The sequence below is a fragment of the Pseudoliparis swirei genome, chromosome 6, assembly GCF_029220125.1.
Source record: "Pseudoliparis swirei isolate HS2019 ecotype Mariana Trench chromosome 6, NWPU_hadal_v1, whole genome shotgun sequence".
Lineage (NCBI taxonomy): Eukaryota > Metazoa > Chordata > Actinopteri > Perciformes > Liparidae > Pseudoliparis > Pseudoliparis swirei.
Window position 1 is genome coordinate 3,178,501 of NC_079393.1, and position 21,230 is coordinate 3,199,730.

The 21,230-nt window shown below is 42.6% G+C and overlaps 2 protein-coding genes across 2 annotated transcripts; both read right to left on the reverse strand.

Moving 5' to 3' along the window:
- Positions 1 to 2,090: 2,090 nt before the first annotated feature.
- Positions 2,091 to 14,589, reverse strand: sycp3 (synaptonemal complex protein 3). Its single transcript, XM_056416159.1, has 6 exons — positions 14,220 to 14,589; positions 11,648 to 11,732; positions 11,467 to 11,501; positions 10,838 to 10,955; positions 3,683 to 3,782; positions 2,091 to 2,294 (listed from the first exon to the last, which is right to left on the reverse strand). The coding sequence occupies exons 1-6, from the start codon at positions 14,344 to 14,346 to the stop codon at positions 2,091 to 2,093; spliced, it is 669 nt and encodes a 222-aa protein (XP_056272134.1). The 5' UTR covers positions 14,347 to 14,589.
- Positions 14,590 to 15,131: 542 nt separating this feature from the next.
- Positions 15,132 to 20,706, reverse strand: actr6 (actin related protein 6). The gene is made up of 11 exons (XM_056416270.1): positions 20,568 to 20,706; positions 19,709 to 19,826; positions 19,552 to 19,620; positions 19,319 to 19,442; positions 18,595 to 18,730; positions 18,457 to 18,513; positions 18,252 to 18,350; positions 18,089 to 18,167; positions 17,846 to 18,017; positions 17,009 to 17,147; positions 15,132 to 16,625 (listed from the first exon to the last, which is right to left on the reverse strand). Exons 1-11 carry the CDS (start codon positions 20,633 to 20,635, stop codon positions 16,496 to 16,498), a joined length of 1,191 nt encoding a protein of 396 aa, XP_056272245.1. The 5' UTR covers positions 20,636 to 20,706; the 3' UTR covers positions 15,132 to 16,495.
- Positions 20,707 to 21,230: the final 524 nt, after the last annotated feature.

Genomic DNA, 21,230 nt, shown 5'->3' on the forward strand with positions numbered 1-21,230 from the left:
GAGCTCTTTGTTGCAAGGCGCTGGATTTCCTCCGGTGACCTCCAGCATTGTAGTTGACGTCGTTGCTAGCGGCGGAGCAGCAGTTAGCCCCGCGGGCTGCTGGCGGCCTTCGCTAGTCTCTGTGCTTCTTGCTCTACGTGAGATTCCACCGCTGGAAAGTCTCGCGACACATAACGCAGCTTCAGAAGCATTTCACCCACCGTGACCAGAAACACTCGTTCTTTTCAAGCCGTTGTTGAACTTGCATCCTGCCATGTTTTCTAAAGTAGCCGATGCTTCACGTTGTAGGGGATTGATAGGACCGAATACGCGGTGCTCACCGTGTGCGCGCATCACGGCAGAGCTCCGATGCCGGCGCGCACATCGCTCTGTCGCGCGAGCCGAGAATTGTTTGCGAAGGGGGGGATTTCACCCTGTTATAGGGGAAACACTGGAGTTGATAAGCGTGTCTTCTTGTCTGATCAATACGCAACTGTGAGGTGCGCGAATGGACCGAGCGGACAGCTGCTGATCACTCAACAGCCCGACCTGCACAAATAGGCGGTGCGGCATGGCCAACATATTTTTTGGGAGCACCGAAGACCCATTTTGACCGAGGAAAACCCCTGGACATGACACCCAAAAAATTTAAGACCAATCCAATCTGAATTTAAGACAATTTAAGACTTTTTAAGGCCTTATTTTTAGGAAAAGCAATTTAAGACTTTTTAAGACTTTTTAAGGACCCGCGGACACCCTGATTATAGAAAATTATATAAAAGAAAATTAATGTAAATAAACCCGTTTGTGCTCTTTTTTTCACCCCTTGCCCAATAAGAATCGATAAAAGAATCGAATCGATAAGCAGGAATCGATAAGGCATCGGAATCGTTAAAATCCTATCAATTCTCATCTCTATCTATACGTGACAAAGTGAGAAGATGTTGTATTTAAACTAACAATGAGAATTCCAAAGCATACCGTATATATACCGTGTAAATTAAAATTTGAATAAAACAAATTTGCATTACTTTTCCAAATATTTTGGGATTTTATTTTTTTCAATTCCTTTTCTAGGCCTTCTAATAGCCATTTAAAAATTCCATGACTTTTCCAGGTTTTCCATGACCGTACGGACCCTGTTTTGAATAAAGGGTTGAAAATTAAAGGTTTTTTTATCCGATTAATCAAAAAAAGAATCAACCGATTAATCGCTTATCAAAATAATCGTTAGTTGCAGCCCTAGACAGAACTATACGGAGAGAACCAGACAAACAGAACCAGAAGGATAGAACCAGATGGACAGAACCAGATAGATTGAACCAAACAAACAGAACCAGACAGATAGAATCAAACGGACAGAACCATGCAGATAGAACCGGACGGAAAGAACCAGACGGACAGAACCAGATGGATAGAACCAGACGGATAGAACCAGACAGATAGAACCAAACAGACAGAACCAGACAGACAGAACCAGACGGATAGAACCAGACAGATAGAACCAGATGGATAGAACCAGACAGATAGAACCAAACAGACAGAACCAAACAGACGGATAGAACCAGACAGATAGAACCAAACAGACAGAACCAGACAGATAGAACCAAACAGACAGAACCAGACAGATAGAACCAGACAGATAGAACCAGACAGATAGAACCAAACAGACAGAACCAAACAGACAGAACCAGACAGATAGAACCAAACAGATAGAACCAAACAGACAGAACCAGACGGATAGAACCAGACAGATAGAACCAGACGGATAGAACCAGACGGATAGAACCAGACAGATAGAACCAAACAGACAGAACCAAACAGACAGAACCAAACAGACAGAACCAAACAGACAGAACCAAACAGACAGAACCAGACAGATAGAACCAGACAGATAGAACCAAACAGACAGAACCAAACAGACAGAACCAGACAGATAGAACCAAACAGATAGAACCAAACTCAGAACCATGAGGATCTTCTTCTGACAGATAGAACCATCTCCTAGAACCAGACGGATAGAACCAGACAGATAGAACCAAACAGACAGAACCAAACAGACAGAACCAAACAGACAGAACCAAACAGACAGAACCAGACAGATAGAACCTTTAAACAGAACCAAACAGACAACCTCCACCTGACGTAAAAGAGGTGTACTTGTGTACTTTAAGTTGTACTTTACGCTGTACTTCCTGCACAGAATCAAGGGTCACCTTCACAAACTGCTCGTAGAGTTCTCTGACGGTCTTCAGCTTCTGGTTCTGAACCACTCGGGCCTGTTGGAGGATCTTCTGCTGCTGCCTGAACAGACTCTGAGGAGAGAACAATGTTGTTATTATTATGATGATCATCATCAGTGAATTCTTCAGTGAGCACTTAGTTCATGATCATACCTGCAAACTCATGAGGGGTGAAAAAGGTGACAACGGGGGGTGCAGGTGACTTTCTTTCTTTTGTTGTCACCACACCACATCCACGTTGTTTGAAGCCTCAAAGCTTTTAGAACCACAACTTCAGTCATTTTATTGTTCTGACCACAAATCTAAATAATGATAATAAACAGTTTAAGAACAATAGGTTCTCCGCTCTGACTCAGCCCTATAATGATAGTAATAACAAATATATATTGTCATTATATATAATATGGTTAAAGTCATTCATGAACCAACTTCCTTTCTTTTTGCCTGAACAGTCCTCATGGACTTCTCCCTGAATCTGTTCTGTCTCTACCTGTTTGTCACGATATTCATATTATAACTTCTATACATATTACATACCTGCCATAATTATCATGATACCCGATACCAGAATTCAATACAATACCATAAAAACAATATGGTACCATAAATACGAGACTGGTATATTTATCTATAATAGTAATAAATAAAACATCTGTATGGTTCAATTTTTACCAACTTTTTCAACACTTAACAAATGACAGTAATATGAGTATTCATACAGCCAGATATGAATGAAACTACATGGTTCCATCATTGCATTGATTATCACTATGAGGCGTTAGTCTCTGACCAGATGATCCACAGTTCATCAGGATGAGCAGCTGTAGTTACACAACTTTACACAGTGAAACATTTCACTTCTGGCATCTTTGTATTTGTTAAGCCGAAGTCTCTAAAGCTGCGCCACTTCTCTCGCTGTGAGCTGCGCAGCGCAGTGTGCGCAGACAGCTCGACACGGAGCAGCGCGTGCGCTCTGATCGCTCTCTTAATGAAGTATTGATACTAAAAATATGCTAAATCACATGGTGTTTAATGTACGGGTACTTTGTTAGCATCACTACACCGTGCAGCGTGACAGCAGCAGATGTAGCGGGCTAACATTCAAGCTAACCTGAACCCCCAAACGCTGTGGACATCTGAACGCTGATTGGCCGAGACGCGACACGTCCATCAAAGATGTTTTATTGCGAAGAGCACCACTTCACACTTTTCTCCGCGTCTCACTGCAATCTCAACGGCAGCGGGCCAGGTGACCCCCCCCCCCAAAAACAAAAACTCTTCGGATCTCCGCGATTCACGTGGATGACCTATTTTGAGTTAAAAACGGTGAATTTCACCGAAAGGTGACAAGTTCGCAGGTATGCATGATGCAACTTCCATGTGTTTTTGCGGTTTTCTACAATCTAAATATATGTACTGCTCTCTGATTGGCTAAGCATAATGAGAGGAGGTGAACCCACGTTAAGCTTCTCCTCCTGCTCCTCAGCTCTCTGGGCTTCAGACTCCCACTGCTGCAGCGCTGAGGACACCTGCTGGGAGTACTGCTGAGTCATCTTCTGCCTGTAAAGACACACACACACACACATATATACTGCTGAGTCATCTTCTGCCAATAGAGACACACATATATATATACTGCCGAGTCATCTTCTGCCTGTAGAGACACACACACACACACATATATATATATATATATATATTAGGGATGCACCGATCTGATCGCCGCCGATCCATATCGGCCGATATTCCCATTATCGGTCTTGATCGGCGTTCTCAAAACGGCCGATCAGATGACGTAACATCTGCGACAACTATCAGACGTTTCAATCGCCGCGCACCGCAACGGAGACGATGCGCCCGGCGAGGGCCGCAGAGTGAGAGGTCAGAGGGGATCCTCACCACCGAGCGGCGTCCCCGTCCCCCGAGTTGAATCTCTGGGTCGACTCAGCCGACTCTCACATGTCTGTCCCTAGAGACTGATGCTCACGGTAAACACATTCCATCGGGAGCACGCGAGGGTTTTGATAGTTAGCGGAAGGATTTAAGTGACATCCGGTTTTGCAAAGTTAGCGGAAAGAACCACGTGAAACAACATCCGTTTATCAAAATAAGATGTCGACAAATCATACACGAACATATAAAAGTAAACAATGAACTGATTTTGTATCTTTAGAGATCGTTTCTGAGATTTAGCTTAAATTATGCTAACATTAAAACAATTTACTGTACCAAGGAAGAGTTTATAAAAATAAGTCAGACTTTTGTATGTTAAGAAAAGTCCTGTAAATGGATTTCCCCAAGAGTTCCAGGAAATGAATAATGCAGATGTGTTCCATACATATCTGACATCCCCTACAATAGCAATCAAACAATTTTAATGTATCAATTAGGACATTTTTCAAAGTAAAAGTCCTAAATGTTTAAAGAAATCGGTAATTTCTTGAATGTTTGAGTTGGTTTATATTTGCATTTCCTCATAGTCCTAGGCAATAATGCTACACAATAAATAGAATGCTTCAATCAACACCGTGATCGGTATTATCGGATCGGCAGATACTGATTTCAGTGATCGGCACCAAAAACCTGATCGGTGCATCTCTAATATATATATACTAGGGCTGTCAGCGTTAACGCGTTAATCTATGCGATTAATTTGGCCGCGTTAACGCACTAAAATATTTTAACGCAATTAACGCAACTTTGTTTACTTCCGGTGTTCGTTGAAGTTTTTACACTCAAACCGAGTGTCAAGCCGCGGCAGTACGGTTTAACACTGTTTCCGTTTTTAAAACAATTATTTCTCCGCAAAAATAAGGAGCATAAATCAGTTTAACTCGTGGATGAATCAGTCGGGTTTCCTCCTGCTCCTCCTTCCTCCCGTCTCCCCCTCTGATACACAGAGGAACAGAGGGGCGACGTGTCGGGTGACGCGGCGCGGAAATAACTCGTCACACGAAACCTTCACCGTGATTGGTCAATCCGTTTGTCTGTCAACATTTTGCGAAAAAAACAACCAATGAACACTCAGTAAATCACAAAGGACCTCCCACCTCACGGGTAAGGCTCTATAGCAGCCTGTCAGTCAGAGAGCAGAGAACACGGCACCAGGACAATGAGCCTCATTGAATAGAGCTGAGATTGTTCTGGAATGTTTGATGTAGAACACGTGGGTATGTGTCATATGCAAACGCCTTGAAAAGGTGAATTTACATTTTTTTTGTAAAATGGAGAACATGAGCCCAGCCTCCAGAGCAGGGGTGGGCAAACTTTTTGACTTGCGGGCCGCAATGGGTTCTAAAATTTGACAGGGGCCGGGCCAGGACTTTTTGGACACACAATGTAATTTATCAAACCTGGAGATTGCGTCTGTTTTTTATACATCTAAATTGAAGGTGCAAAGTTAAAGAAATCAACATTTATTGGAAAAAGATCAATGGAATAACTTTCAACATTCAAAACATATTTATACCCAACGAAAAACTCAAGCTCAATTATTTCTATTGTTTTAAACCCTGTTAAATAATGGACGGATTGTCCTGAGAGATAGACGGTATTAAATAACTAGAAAGGGGTCTTTAAATTGAGGGCGATGTGCGGCGTGTTAATGAAGCTACTGTACCGCTGCTGTGCGTAAATGCGCACATTGCTCTTAATTAAAAGACGCTCCTCCAAACTTTCCATACAACACAATAGAGAAACTCACATTTCAGTGAGAACAGTGTTGTTGGTCTCCCTTTTTTGCCAGTGCATCAAAGTCTGGAGTTATTTTTGTTGTGGCAATTCTCAGGATACATCCGAGGTGTTGGTCAGTTAACCGGGATCTGTGACGGGCTTTATTGATGTTCATGACGCTGAAAGTCTGCTCACACACGTACCTTGAGCCAAACAATGCCAGCATCTTCTGTGCCGTCCTCCGGAGGTTTGGAAACGTGGCTTCGTTAAGCGAAGCGTAAAAGTCATTCAGTTTGAGAGACTTGAACTTCTCCTGTGAGACGGAGTCAGACTGAAGATCGATCAGCTGCAGCTCATGCGGTGCTGTTTCGGGGTCTTGTGACAGGGGACGGGACACCAGCTGAAGTGACTTGTCAATTTTTTCAAAATCAGAGAACCGACGGCAGAATTCTCTGTGCATGTCGTCCAGTGATTTGCAGTATTTTTTCACGTTTCGGGTGGCCTCTTTCTGCATGGCCAGTGTGGGAAAATGAGCGAAAGATGTGTTTGACATTTGCCTGGAGAATAAAATCAGCTTGGATTTGAAGGCTCTCACATTTGTGTACATGTCGTGCACAAACTGATCTTTCCCCTGCAGCTTAACGTTCAGCTCATTCATGTGTGACAATATGTCCACAGCAAACGCAAAGTCGCAAAGCCAGTCCGTGTCGCTCAGCTCAGGGAATTCGGCGGATTTCCCCATTAGCTCCAAAAACGAGCGAATCTCCTCTTTGAGCTCCCACACTCGTTGGCACACTTTCCCCAAACTTAGCCAGCGGACACGAGAGTGATAAAGCAAGTCCTGGTGATCCGCATCGGTTTCCTCCAGGAACGTAATAAACTGACGGTGATTGAGCCCCCTTGCTCGTATGAAGTTAACGAGTTTTACAACTGGATCCACGACATGATTAAGCTGCAATACAGACTTACACAGAGATTGTTGATGAATGATGCAGTGAAGAAAAATATCATCCTTGTCAGGGGTTTCTTCTTTCACTTTATCCTGGATTCTTTTCAGCAGCCCGATGTTTTTTCCAGTTAAATTTGGCGATCCATCCGTGGTGACACTGGCAAGTTTACTCCAAGGCAGCTTCATTCTCTCGATGACAGCAGACACCTGTTCAAATATATCCTCTCCTCGCATTTTCCCCTTCAGCGATTCCATGCTCAAAAGCTCCTCCGTTATCTCAAAACTGTCATTAATCCCTCGGATAAAAATTAGGAGCTGAGCAGTGTCTTTGATGTCGTTACTTTCATCCAGTGCTAGTGAATATAACTTAAAGGATTCCGCCTTTTTGTTCAATTCGCTGACTATATCTTCGTCAAGCAGTTCCACACGGCGAGCCACTGTCCTGCGTGATAAACTGATTTTTTCAAACTTGCCTTTGCTCTCCGGACACACGAGCTCTGCTGTCTACCAGGCATTCTTTCAAAAACTCGCCTTCGGAGAAAGGCTTGCTAGCCTTTGCTAATTTGAATGCCAGCAAAAAACTTGCCTTGGTACTTGAGTCTTGCATCGCAGTTTGCCGGTGAAACAAACTCTGCTGAGTCTGTAAATGAGCTTCCAACCTCTGAGCAGTAGCCGCCCGTTCTTGCGTTGACTGCTTGCTAGCGTAGTTTGCATGCTTCGTCGCAAAGTGACGGCTGAGATTGTACTCTTTGAAAACTGCAACCGTTTCTTGGCATATCAGACATACTGCCGTTGATCGGACTTCAGTGAAAAAATAATTTGTTCTCCACTCCTTTTTAAACACTCGGCACTCAATGTCCACTTTTCTTTTCTTCGGTCCGCTCATTTTTACCGAAGGATGGAAACGGCGGCAGGAAAGTTACGCTCCAACAAAGGTCAATGTGTCTAGAGTAGTGCGCCATCTATTGGGGAAACTAGGGTATTGTAGGGGAAAGGGGGAAAAGTGTAATGAATGAGGTTTTTACACATCCATGGGTTTTTACAATAATTTGGACAAGTCCGGCGGGCCGGATTAAAACGCCCAGCGGGCCGTAGTTTGCCCAGGTCTGCTCCAGAGGGTTAACATGACATATGTGAATGTCAGTCAGTTACCAAGGCCACTGGTTCTGCTGCTGTTCAGTGTTAAAGATGACAGGACCAATGGGGTCTCAATATACTTTTTTTTTTTTACTCATCTGGATGTTTCACTGTAGAAACAATTTATCATCCACAATATTAAATACCTCGCTGGCACTTTATATGTAGGAGCCTCTTTGAAAACACAGCTCTGTGTGAAGTTTTGTCTTTAAAAAGAATTTTAAAAAACTTTTAATCGCGATTAATGAATTTCAAAATGTGCGATTAATTAGTTAATTTTTTTTAATCGATTGACAGCCCTAATCTATATATATATACTAGGGCTGTCAATCGATTAAAAAAAAGTAACTAATTAATCGCACATTTTGAAATTCATTAATCGCGATTAAAAGTTTTTTTTTCTTCTAAAGACTAAATCTTCTAAATAAACGAGTAATCCTTTCAGACAGCGTGTATTTCAGACACTTGTTTAATTGTATTCTTTTTTAAAGACAAAACTTCACACAGAGCTGTGATTTCAAAGAGGCTCCTACATATAAATTGCCAGCGAGGTATTTAATATCGTGGATGATAAATTGTTTCTTCAGTGAAACATCCAGATTAGTAAGAAAAGGTGCATTTGAGACCCCATTGGTCCTGTCAACTTTAACACTGAACAACAGCAGAACCAGTGGCCTTGGTAAACTGACACATGTAATGTTAACCCTCTGGAGTCTGGGCTCATTTCCTCGATTTTACAAAAAAATTTAAATTCACCTTTTAAAGGCTTTTGCATATGGCACATCCCAGTGTTTCCCCCACCATTCTATGAGCATATATTCAGCATGTCATTCTGTCTCGACGTGTCGGTCACTCTTCTCTCGCCGCAGAGCTCCATGTCGGCGTGTCTGCCGCGCATCGGGGCGGAGCAACAAAAAAAGTCCCCTTTACCTTCCGCCCCGCGTCACCGACACGTCGCCCTCTGCGAATATCGAGGAGCAGACGGGAGGAAGGAGGCGGACTGCCGCGGCTTGACACTCAGAGGAGTGAAACAACTTCAACGACATCGGAAGTAAAGAAAGTTGCGTTAATCGCGGTCAAATTAATCGCATAGATTAACGCGTTAACGCTGACAGCCCTAATATATACTGCTAAGTCATCTTACTATATACCGTATTTTTTGCACTATAGGGCGCACTAGATTATAAGGCGCACTGTCAATGAATGGTCTATTTTCGATCTTTTTTCATATATAAAGCGCACCGGACTATAAGGCGCATTAAGCGGAAAAAAAACAGTCAGATAAGTCAGTCGATCAAACTTTATTAAACGCGTTCACAATAATTCTCAACATTATTCAAACGTTAATGAGCGTATTCACAATAACTACCAACCTTATTCCGTTGTAACACGTAAAATACAACACAATACACTCACTTTTTCAGTTTATTCCTCGTCCACAAATCCTTCAAATTCTTCATCTTCAGTGTCCGAGTTTAACAGTTGGGCGATTACGGCATCCAACATGCCCGAATTCCCCTCGTCATTATCCGAGTCAGTGTCGTTGCTGTTAGCTGGCAGTTCAGTGATGATTCCGGCCTTTGTGAAAGCTCGGACCACAGTTGAGACTGATACCTTAGCCCAGGCATCCACGATCCATTGGCATATAGTGGCGTAAATCGCCCGGCGCTGTCTCCCTGTCTTGGTGAATGTGTGTTCGCCTTCTGTCATCCACTGCTCCCACGCAGCTCGCAGTTTAACTTTGAATGCCCTGTTCTACTGCGTGACTGATAGCCTTGAGTTTGAAGTCCGCGTCGTAAGCGTGTCTTTTGACAGGTGCCATTTTGGGATCCTTATACACACACTGTAATATTATGGTGAAGCACAGTATGTATTACTCCGCGACGCTCCTGGCTACGGTAGCCGTAATGCTGCAAGCGGTGCGGCTTTGTAGTTTACCAAAGTCGTACTAAAACATTTTGACTTAGCGCCGTGAGCGCCTTGTACCACACAAAATCGCTTAGAGGTCAGTAAACAAAACCAGAATTAATCCATATATACGGCGCTTCGGATTATAAGGCGCACTGTCGATTTTTGAGAAAATTAAAGGCTTTTAAGTGCGCCCTATAGTGCAAAAAATACGGTATATATATATATATATATATATGCGCTGAGTAGCCTCTGTATACATGTTGACATTATGGGATGTTCTAGCTCTGTATACATGGTGACATTATGGGATGTTCTAGCTCTGTATACATGGTGACATTATGGGATGTTCTAGCTCTGTATACATGGTGGCATTATGGGATGTTCTAGCTCTGTATACATGTTGACATTATGGGATGTTCTAGCTCTGTATACATGGTGGCATTATGGGATGTTCTAGCTCTGTATACATGTTGACATTATGGGATGTTCTAGCTCTGTATACATGGTGGCATTATGGGATGTTCTAGCTCTGTATACATGGTGACATTATGGGATGTTCTAGCTCTGTATACATGGTGGCATTATGGGATGTTCTAGCTCTGTATACATGGTGGCATTATGGGATGTTCTAGCTCTGTATACATGGTGACATTATGGGATGTTCTAGCTCTGTATACATGGTGACATTATGGATGTTCTAGCTCTGTATACATGGTGACATTATGGGATGTTCTAGCTCTGTATACATGGTGACATTATGGGATGTTCTAGCTCTGTATACATGGTGACATTATGGGATGTTCTAGCTCTGTATACATGGTGACATTATGGGATGTTCTAGCTCTGTATACATGGTGACATTATGGGATGTTCTAGCTCTGTATACATGGTGACATTATGGGATGTTCTAGCTCTGTATACATGGTGACATTATGGGATGTTCTACCTCTGTCCGTGGTAGCTGTTCCACAGCTGCTCCAGCTTGTGTTGGCTCCCCTTCATGTAATTCTTGGTCAGACTCTCCAGACGCTTCTTCTTGTTCTGCATCACCTTGCTGATGTCAGCTGGAGGCAGGAAACACATCACTGTGTACTTATACTCCTTATGGTACTTATAGTAGTTATTATGTCAATGTGCAGGAGTACTTATACTCATTGTGGTACTTATAGTAGTTATCCTGTTCAGGAGTACCCTTACTCTTTATAGTACTTAAGGTACTTATCCTGTCACTGTCCAGGAGCACTTATACTCCATATAGTACTTATTGACGCATGTGTAAATGAGAAAAGAAGACAGGTACATATCCTCTTAGTTTACACTTTAATAAACAAGAGAACCTTTATTGATCCTCAGAGGACGAACATGTTGATAAGTAGAGTATGAAAGGAGAGCATGAATACACACACAGGTGAGATGAGTAGGAAGTGTATGTAAAGTGAGTTAATACTACCAGAGTAGTACATGATGTAGTGTGGGCTATAAAGAGTAAACTCATCAATACTGCAGCTCAAAGAGTACACAAACCAGTACATGTGAGTACTTCATGAAACAACCAGAGAACACAGAGCTGCTTACCTCCAAACTTCTCCAACATGGAGTGAACCTCATTTCTGAAGGTGAGAAAGAACTTTGATGACTACAGTACAAGTACATTGTGTACCTGTGAGGTGAACGACACTAAGAAGTACAATGTGTACCTGTGAGGTGTACTACAGTAATCTGAGGACTAAATGAAGCTGTAATAAAGTGGGCGTACCCCACGGCGGTTGTAGGCCCCTCCCCCTCTTCAAAGGCAGCTGCTGGTCTCTTTTTGGCCGACTTGTCCACCATCGGAGGTTCATCTGAGGACACAAGTACTCGTTAATGTACTTCATCTGGGGACACAAGTACTCGTTAATGTACTTCATCTGAGGACACAAGTACTCGTTAAGGTACTTCATCTGATGACACAAGTACTCGTTAAGGTACTTTATCTGAGGACACAAGTACTCGTTAATGTACTTCATCTGAGGACACAAGTACTCGTTAATGTACTTTATCTGAGGACACAAGTACTCATTAAGGTACTTTATCTGAGGACACAAGTACTCATTAAGGTACTTTATCTGAGGACACAAGTACTCATTAATGTACTTTATCTGAGGACACAAGTACTCCAGGGCTCCAGACTAACTTTTTTTACTAGGAGCACAGTGGCCCCTAACTTAAAATTTTAGGGGCGCAAGCAGAAAATTTAGGGGTACACACAGGGTTTTTCCTGGGTCAAAATGGGTCTTCGGTGCTCCACAAAAAAAATGTTTGCGCGCTGTGCGCGCACCGTCTATTCAAGCAAGTCGAGCTATTGAGTGAGTGATCAGCAGCTGGCCGCTCTGTCCATTCACGCACCTCACTGTTGTGTATTGATCAGACAAGAAGACACGCTTATCAACTCCAGTGTTTCCCCTACCATTATAACAGGGTGAAAACTCCACCCGCCACTCTGTAATTTTCGTCTACCCCCGCCCGTCAACAATTCTCGGCTCGCGTGACAGAGCGATGCGCGCGCCGACATCAAAGTTCTGCCGTGATGCGCGCACACGGGTGAGCACACTCTCACCACCCCCCCCCACCCATTGATTGAATGCATTCATAGAAAGCAGTTTATTTTAGGAAACGGAATCAAAAATAAATATTACTATGCAACATGTTCTCTTTTCAATACCATCTAGGGTTTGATGATGTTATGATTAGAGATGCACCGATCAGGTTTTTGGTGCCGATCACCGATCACTGAAATCAGTATCTGCCGATCACCGATAATACCGATCACGGTGTCGATTGAAGCATTCTATTTATTGTGTAGCATTATTGCCTAGGACTATGAGGAAATACATATATAAAGCAACTCAAACATTAAAGAAATTACCGATTTCTTTAAACATTTAGGACTTTTACTTTGAAAAATGTCCTAATTGATACATTAAAATTGTTTGATTGCTATTGTAGGGGATTTCAGATATGTATGGAACACATCTGCATTATTCATTTCCTGGAACTCTTGGGGAAATCTATATACAGGACTTTTCTTAACATACAAAAGTCTGACTAATTTTTATAAACTCTTCCTTGGTCCAGTAAACATGTTTTAATGTTAGCATAATTTAAGCTAAATCTCAGAAATGATCTATAAAGATACATCAGTTCATCGTTTACTTTTATATGTTCGTGTATGATTTGTCGACATCTTATTTTGATAAACGGATGTTGTTTCACGTGGTTCTTTCCGCTAACTTTATCAAAATCCTTGCGCGCTCCTGATCGAATGCGTTTACCGTGAGCGAGTGTATAGGGGCAGACATGTGAGAGTCGGCTGAGTCGACCCAGAGATTCAACTCGGGGGACGGGACGCCGCTCGGTGGTGAGGATCCCCTCTGACCTCTGACCTCTCACTCTGCGGCCCTCACCCTCGTTGCGTCTCCGTTGCGGTGCGCCTCTTTTCACACATTAGCCCCCCCCCCACACACACACACACAGGCCAGCCTTCTGCTTCGGTTTTCGTCTCCTTTCTTCTTCTTCTGGAGTTAATGTCGGTTAGCAAACCAGTCATTCAGCCATTACCGCTAACTATAGTGGGCTGAAGTGTAGAACAAGTTTGTCACTAACAAAAATATTTAATAACAAAAAAGAAATCTGCTAATTTACTGGTCGCGCATGCGCGAGTTGATGAAAAATTTACTCGCAGTGTCTAATTTTAGGCGCAAAATGCGACCATTTGGTCGCAGTCTGGAGCCCTGGAAGTATTCATTAAGGTACTTTATCTGAGGACACAAGTACTCATTAATGTACTTCATCTGAGGACACAAGTACTCATTAAGGTACTTTATCTGAGGACACAAGTACTCATTAATGTACTTCATCTGAGGACACAAGTACTCATTAATGTACTTCATCTGAGGACACAAGTACTCATTCATGTACTTCATCTGGAGACAGATGTACTTTATTAGTGCAAAAAGCAGTTACACATTTTTCAGGTATTTTTGAAAGTACAAGCAGACTACAGTGGACATTATTTTTATAGATAATTAAAATATTGCATTCAAAATGTAAATGAACACATTTTAGTACTAAATGTACAAAAAGTTTAGTGATAACAAATAAAAGTACTTATTCTGCCAAATTGTACATTTAGGAATATTGCATAGCATTATAATTAGAGATGAGTTACTGTGGTTGTACAATAAATATAACTGCAATAATCTAGGCATACATAATGCATTTAGTTATAGTGCACATTTAAACTAATAATCTTAATGTAGCAGCTAACAAACGGGCTAACGTTAGCTTACCTTCTCTGACTTCCTCATCGGAGCAGCTCAACTCCTTCTTTTCATCTTCAGTAATAAAATCAAAAACCTTTTTATCCATTTTCTCTTCTTGGTGTTTTTTCTTTATCACTTTTCTTCCTGCCGACATTGTAACCTGAAGATGAAGCTAGCTCGGTTGTGCAAATGCTACGGTTAGCTTCGCGGCTAACCGGAGGTACAAGCTAACTTTAGTTTACTCTTTAAATAAAACCGAGCGTTACAATAAAACACGGCTTTATAAACTATCAGGTCTTGAGAATAAAACTGCACTTTACAGTTAAACGGAGCTTTTTTCCGGAGTCTAGTTTAGTTGGTTAGTGAAGCTAAAACCGACTAAAAGAGCCAACACGCTAACGAGGTGCCGGAGTTCAGACCGATTCCCGCCTAACGGGATTTAAAGGGCCAGTGTTCTTTTATAGCAGTGGTCATGGACACCGTCAGGGTTGCCAGGTCTGTGTGACAAAACCAGCCCAATGGCCAATCAAAACCAGCCCAAAAACCAGCCCAATATCAGAACTCAAAATATGCCCGTGCCAAACCATATACACTGCTTTTAAAGTCCATGTCCATGTGTGTACGTGCTGATCTGGAGTCAGTTTGGTAGGATTTGGGTATAAATAAATTATTTCATTTAAAATATGGATTTTTATTTAAAGATATTCATGTAATTTGCATGCAAAATAGGTCTACCCGAACCAGCGGACAAAAAATTCAACCCGCGGCAACACTTCAAAAGAAGCCCAATTCCGCGGGATAACCGCGGGATAACCGCGGACCTGGCAACACTGGACACCGTCCTCAGGTCCTTCACTGCGGTAAAAGTACCGACACCTCGCCGTAAAAATACGGCTACAAGTAACAGTCCTGCATTGATACTGAAAGAAAAACGAATACCACGGTGTAACATACTTTATTGCTAGTGTAAGCTATTATATGGAGTTACTTTTAACAACTTTCTAGGAAGCAGGGTCCCAGGGAATGTGTCTGGGGCTTTTATTGTGAAGGAGAAACCGGAAAAAAGAAAAGAGGAGAAACGTTCTCATGGTGTGTGTAAATAAATAAATAAAGTGCCATAATTGTTTTACTATTATAAAGTATAAACCTCAGCTAGACAATTATTGATAGTACAAGTACTAATACCCCACTGTAAAACATACAAGTATTGATACTAATAGTACTAATACCACACTGTATAAATACAAGTATTGATACTAACAGTAACAGTACTAATACCACACTGTATAAATCCAAGTATTGATAGTAACAGTACTAATACTCCACTGTATAGTATTGATAGTAAAAGTACTCATACCACTGTATAAATACAAGTATTGATAGTAACAGTACTAATACTCCACTGTATAGTATTGATAGTAAAAGTACTCATACCACTGTATAAATACAAGTATTGATAGTAAAAGTACTAATACCACCCTTTAGATATACAAGTATTGCTAAGGCACTGAAGATGTTACTTCAGAAAAGTGTGTGAGTATAATCAGGACAATGGTTGCATCTTCATATTTGGTTTTCCTTTGAATGTGTAAGATGTCATTAAAATATTTGGATTAAAAATGACATTAAAGCTAAACTAAAACAAACTGAAGCTCCGGAGGAAACACTGTCAATCAAATGTATGCATAAATAATACATCTATAAATAATAAATCTCCATGTTAAATACTGGAGAAGTTGGATTTTACACTAACATTAAAGAGTTATTAGTAAGCAGCTGTTTTACTGATCTTCTTTCCTTCAATACTATTTGTACAGGTACAAACTGACAGTAAAACATTTTTATTTACGTGTGAATGACAGAATCCTGTTGGAGTGGATGTTTAATGAACAGTAAATATTGATTGAAGAGGTTCAAACTGTGATGAGCTGATATATTGTGTGTCTGAAGAGGAGCTTTGATGAAGTCCAGCTTGTTCTCGGAGGCTTTTATTGTGAAACTCTTGATTCTTGTCGTCTGGTTTCTTCTCTTGTTGTCTGGTCTCCTTCAGTTGAACCTCAGAGTTCAGTTCTCATCTCTGAACTAAAAAACATCTGTCAGTCAAGACACTTCCTTCAAAATAAAAGCTTCATTTAGACACATGGACGTTATTATAAGTCTTCTTAAATCAAACTCATAATTAACCAGAAGTCATTTCAGAGTTTACTAAGAATAGTTTGATTGACAGCTTAGAAAAACAGACACGAGTATAAAATGAGAATATAAAATATAAACAACACATTTAATTGTCCACGACGCTTCAGTCAGATATCAAACTTCTCCTCGCAGATGAAGTGTCCGTTCTCCTCGTAGTCGTCCCGGGTCACCAGGACCTCGTCGTAGTCCGGACTGTGAGCCAGCAGCCGGCCCCCTTCCCACGAGTAGCAGATGGGACTGCAGGACCAGACACGGTAACACATCTTTAGTTCATCTTTTACTCTTTTACGGAAAAGCACCTTTAAATAAACTTACTTTATAATCCTTCATTCACCTTTTTCTTCACCTCATAAATCGTAAACATTTATAAATTAATTTATCTTATTTAACTTCAACACAGTCACGATGTCGGCTCTATGGAATCAGATCTCTTTCATTCCAGGCACTCTTGCTTCTTGTGCCTACATTTACCCACAATGCACTAGACTGCTGGTCCTGCAGCACACGTATGATCATGAATTGTTCTACTTAGAGAACATGTGTGGTTCCACGTGGTTCTAAAGGTTCTCTGGGAGGCTCCGCCCCCTCATACACAGCACCGTAACGGAGGAACGACGTACTTTGCGGGTTGGAGGACGGCGACGGGCAGGTGGGCGGGAGCCAGAGACCGTAGCTCCGCCTCCAGCCGCTCCCTGAAGCCGACGAACAGAGAGTTCCCTCCAATCAGGACGACGTTCTGGTAGAAGTGGGCGTGCATCTCTGGAGGCGGGAACCAAACAGACGTTACTATGAATGTTTCTATACACACACACACACACACACACACACACCTCTCTGGTGACCTCTGAGGACCTCTAGTGACCTCAAGTGATCTTTGGGGATCTCTAGTGACCTCTGAGGACCTCAAGTGATCTTTGAGGACCTCTAGTGATCTTTGAGGACCTCTAGTGACCTCTGAGGACCTCTAGTGATCTTTGAGGACCTCTAGTGACCTCTGAGGACCTCTAGTGATCTTTGGGGATCTCTAGTGACCTCTGAGGACCTCTAGTGATCTTTGAGGATCTCTGGTGACCTCTGAGGACCTCTAGTGATCTTTGAGGACCTCTAGTGACCTCTGAGGACCTCTAGTGATCTTTGGGGATCTCTAGTGACCTCTGAGGACCTCTAGTGATCTTTGGGGATCTCTAGTGACCTCTGAGGACCTCTAGTGATCTTTGAGGACCTCTAGTGACCTCTGAGGACCTCTAGTGATCTTTGGGGATCTCTAGTGACCTCTGAGGACCTCTAGTGATCTTTGAGGACCTCTAGTGACCTCTGAGGACCTCTAGTGATCTTTGGGGACCTCTAGTGACCTCTGAGGACCTCTAGTGATCTTTGAGGACCTCTAGTGACCTCTGAGGACCTCTAGTGATCTTTGAGGACCTCTGGTGACCTCTGAGGACAAGCGGGTAACCGACCTTCAGGCAGGGACTGGATGGAGTCCACGATGGCCTCGGGGACCCCCATGTCCTGGAGGCCGATGTCCGACGGGTGGAAGAGCATCTCGGGGACGGCGAAGCGCTCGTTGGCCAGACGCAGAATCTGCTCCCCAGTCTTGTACTTCCCACTGAAGACCATCTCGTCTGGAGGCTGGGGGGGGGGGGGAGAATTGTCTCGATGTCCAATACTATGATAGGAGTACTTCAGAGGTCTGTTCTCACCTTGCAGAAGCCCTTCTTGATGGAGCTGAAGTCTGGGAGGACGTAGTCCCTCACCACCGTGTTGTCCTCACCCTTCATCCTGACGACAACAACAACAACAACAGTGACGCCCGGCTCATTTCCCAGAAGGCTTTGCAGCTCCGTGTCAATGAGATGGACTCACTGAGAGACCTCCATGTCTTTGAAGAACTGCTGCGACACGTAGCAGACGTCCTCCTTCACCTGGTTGATCACGTGAGTCTCATCCATCACGTGCAGCTGGCTGCAGGGCAGAGATCAGACATGTGACCTTTGACCTTTGAGAGGAGAGGCCTCGTGACCTTTGAGGCCTACGGACTAAAAGCCTCCATGAGGACTGGGAGCCTCACCGGTACGAGATGATCTCCTTCAGGTGATTGGTCAGCAGCTTCCCTCCCACGTTGACCCTGGAGGGTGAAAACAAAGCCAGAGGTCATCTTGTTGTTGTTATTGTGTGTCGTGCAGGTGAATAGTGGGCGGAGCCCGACCTGCGGATGCCGTCCTTCATCTTCTTGCTGCGACAGTAGGGGGCGATGTGGGTGAAGGAGAAGCCGCTGTCCACCAGGAGGCAGCAGAGAGCCGACGGGTGAGAGTGGAAGAAGTGGTGAGCAGCCAGGGAGCCAGCTGAGGACACACACACACACAGACAGAGAGATAGAGACACACACACACAGAGACACACACAGAGAGAGAGATAGAGACACACACACACAGAGACACACACAGAGAGAGAGAGAGAGAGACACACACACACACACACACACAGAAACACACACACACACATAGACAGAGAGAGAAACACACACAGACAGAGAGATAGAGACACACACACACACACACACACACAGAGACACACACAGAGAGAGAGAGAGAGACACACACACACACATACACAGAGAGACACACTTTAACTTCCTGTTTGGTCACTAAGTTAAAAGTCCTCCAGTGATGTCACTCGAGTCGGCTCCAAATAGAAAGACGTGAAGGACTCAATGGAGCACGTGACGCGGTCAGATGGAGAGTTGCATCGTGGGTAATGTAGGCGCCACAGAAACAATGTGTGGACCAAAAGAGGAAGTTTCCGGGGCTGCATCGACTTAAACTTACAGGAGTGAACGTGTCCTCGGGTTCGGGTTCAGGGTTGGGTTCAGGTCTCAGGTTCAGGTCTCAAGTTCAGGTCTCAGGGGTCAGGGGTCAGGGGTCTAGACTCACCGTTTATCCGGAGGACCGACTGGAACTGGTACTCCTCAAACAGGATCTCGTTCATGGACTCCTGGATGGAGGAGAAGTTGAAGTACGGCTCGGTGATGATGATGCTGGTGTCCACGAAGTCCACCTGGACCAGAGGAGCAGAGAGCACATCAGATACACACAGATACACAGATACACACACAGACATACACACACACACACACGAAGAGAAGACGCTGAAAGAAACGAGGAACCTTGAACATCTCCTTTCCGAACAGGTGGTCCCAAACCTTCCTCTGGACGTCCCAGTTCACCAGGTAACCCTGAGGAGAGGGCAGAGTCAGTGAGACCGCTACGGGTCCAGGTGGGACCCCCATGAACCCCATGACCCCCCACGGGCCCCCAGCTCACCTTCTGGAAGGGCAGGATGTAGAAGAGGCCTGAGGGGTCCTTGATCTCATCCAGCTGATTGGCTGTGAAGGTTTTTAACCTGGACGTCTTGGAGCGGAACTGACAGTTAGGGATGACCCTGAGGAGGAAACCACGACTGTTGTTATAATAATAATAATATTATTATTAAGTGGAGCTCTGTGTTTAAAGGAATAGAAGATCCTCATCATGGTTGATTCTGAATAAACAGCAACGCATTGTAACGCGTGTCATATGTTGAGCTGATGGTTCATAGATGAGTCGACTTCTATGACTCTGTGATGCGGATCTTTGTTTGTTTATTTTCAGAGCAAAGACAACAACACAAACACTGATGAGCACATAAATTCATGTGTATTCCATTTAAAAAGAGACGATGCACATTGATTATGTTATTGTTATTAAATGAGCCATCCTATAATGTGTGAACCTATTAACCTCATTAAAGTTCAAATCTCGGTCCTGACTGTGGAACACTGTTGTTTTTAATTGTTTTAATACTTTTAATAGGAATAATAAATCTGTTGAAAAGGAAAACAATTGCGCAGGAATGTGCATGATTATTTATATATATAATAAATATACAGTATATCTAATATATATAAATTATATATATATATATATTTAATATATATATTTAATATATATATATAAATATATATATTATATATCTATATAAATATATATATATATATTATATATATATATGAACGGACCTTCTAACGGACCTTTTAAACCCTAACACCGGCTCGGAGGACGACGCTCTCACCGTGTGTGTGTGTGTGTGTGTGTGTGTGTGTGTGTGTGTGTGACGTGTCGTGTGTGTGTGTGTGTACGTTACCTGACTTTCTCCTGGCTGTAGCCGATCTTCGCCGTGTAAGCTCCGTTGTCCAGAACTAAAGTGGCCATGTTGTCGTCTGTAATTAACTCATAAACACGTCGAGTCTCTCCACAGAGAGTAAAACGGCGCGACGCTCCGCCATGAACGCTTCGTTGTGCTCCTCTCGCCAATCAGCTTCCACATCCGGTCTGTTTCCGGTGGGGTTGACGCTCTGTGGCAGCCAATCAGCTGCGCGGTTGAGGGTCCTTTTACAATAATGTCCGGGTGGAAACAGGCCTCGTCTTGTTTCGCTCGTCCGCAAAAATATATTTTCTCATGATTAGTTATTGAAAAACACATTAAAGAAAATATAATATCTCATATACGATCAAAGAGAATGAAATACGTAAATAAACTGTCATTTATATATACTATATATACTTTTATTATATATATATATGATATATTTATATATACATTCATTATTACATATATAAATCAATGTAATACACTATATTGATGAATGTATTTATATATTAATGAATATATTTTCTATATAGATACTATGTTGTATTATTATATATGGATACATATATTATGTATTATATGGGAATGTATTTACATAAATTATAATATATATGTACATATATCAATATTACATATATTCTATTAATATATAATACA

What these genes read in the sequence shown, in the direction of transcription:
- sycp3 (XM_056416159.1), bottom strand. Translation starts at nt 14,346, where the DNA reads ATGTCGGCAGGAAGAAAAGTGATAAAGAAAAAACACCAAGAAGAGAAA. An exon ending in CGATGAGGAAGTCAGAGAAG is followed by an intron (nt 11,733 to 14,219) that starts GTAAGCTAACGT and finishes TTGTGTCCTCAG; the next exon opens with ATGAACCTCCGATGGTGGAC. An exon ending in GGGCCTACAACCGCCGTGGG is followed by an intron (nt 11,502 to 11,647) that starts GTACGCCCACTT and finishes TCTCACCTTCAG; the next exon opens with AAATGAGGTTCACTCCATGT.
- actr6 (XM_056416270.1), bottom strand. Translation starts at nt 20,635, where the DNA reads ATGGCCACTTTAGTTCTGGACAACGGAGCTTACACGGCGAAGATCGGC. An exon ending in ACATCCTGCCCTTCCAGAAG is followed by an intron (nt 19,621 to 19,708) that starts GTGAGCTGGGGG and finishes CCCTCTCCTCAG; the next exon opens with GGTTACCTGGTGAACTGGGA. An exon ending in AAAGACATGGAGGTCTCTCA is followed by an intron (nt 18,168 to 18,251) that starts GTGAGTCCATCT and finishes TGTTGTCGTCAG; the next exon opens with GATGAAGGGTGAGGACAACA.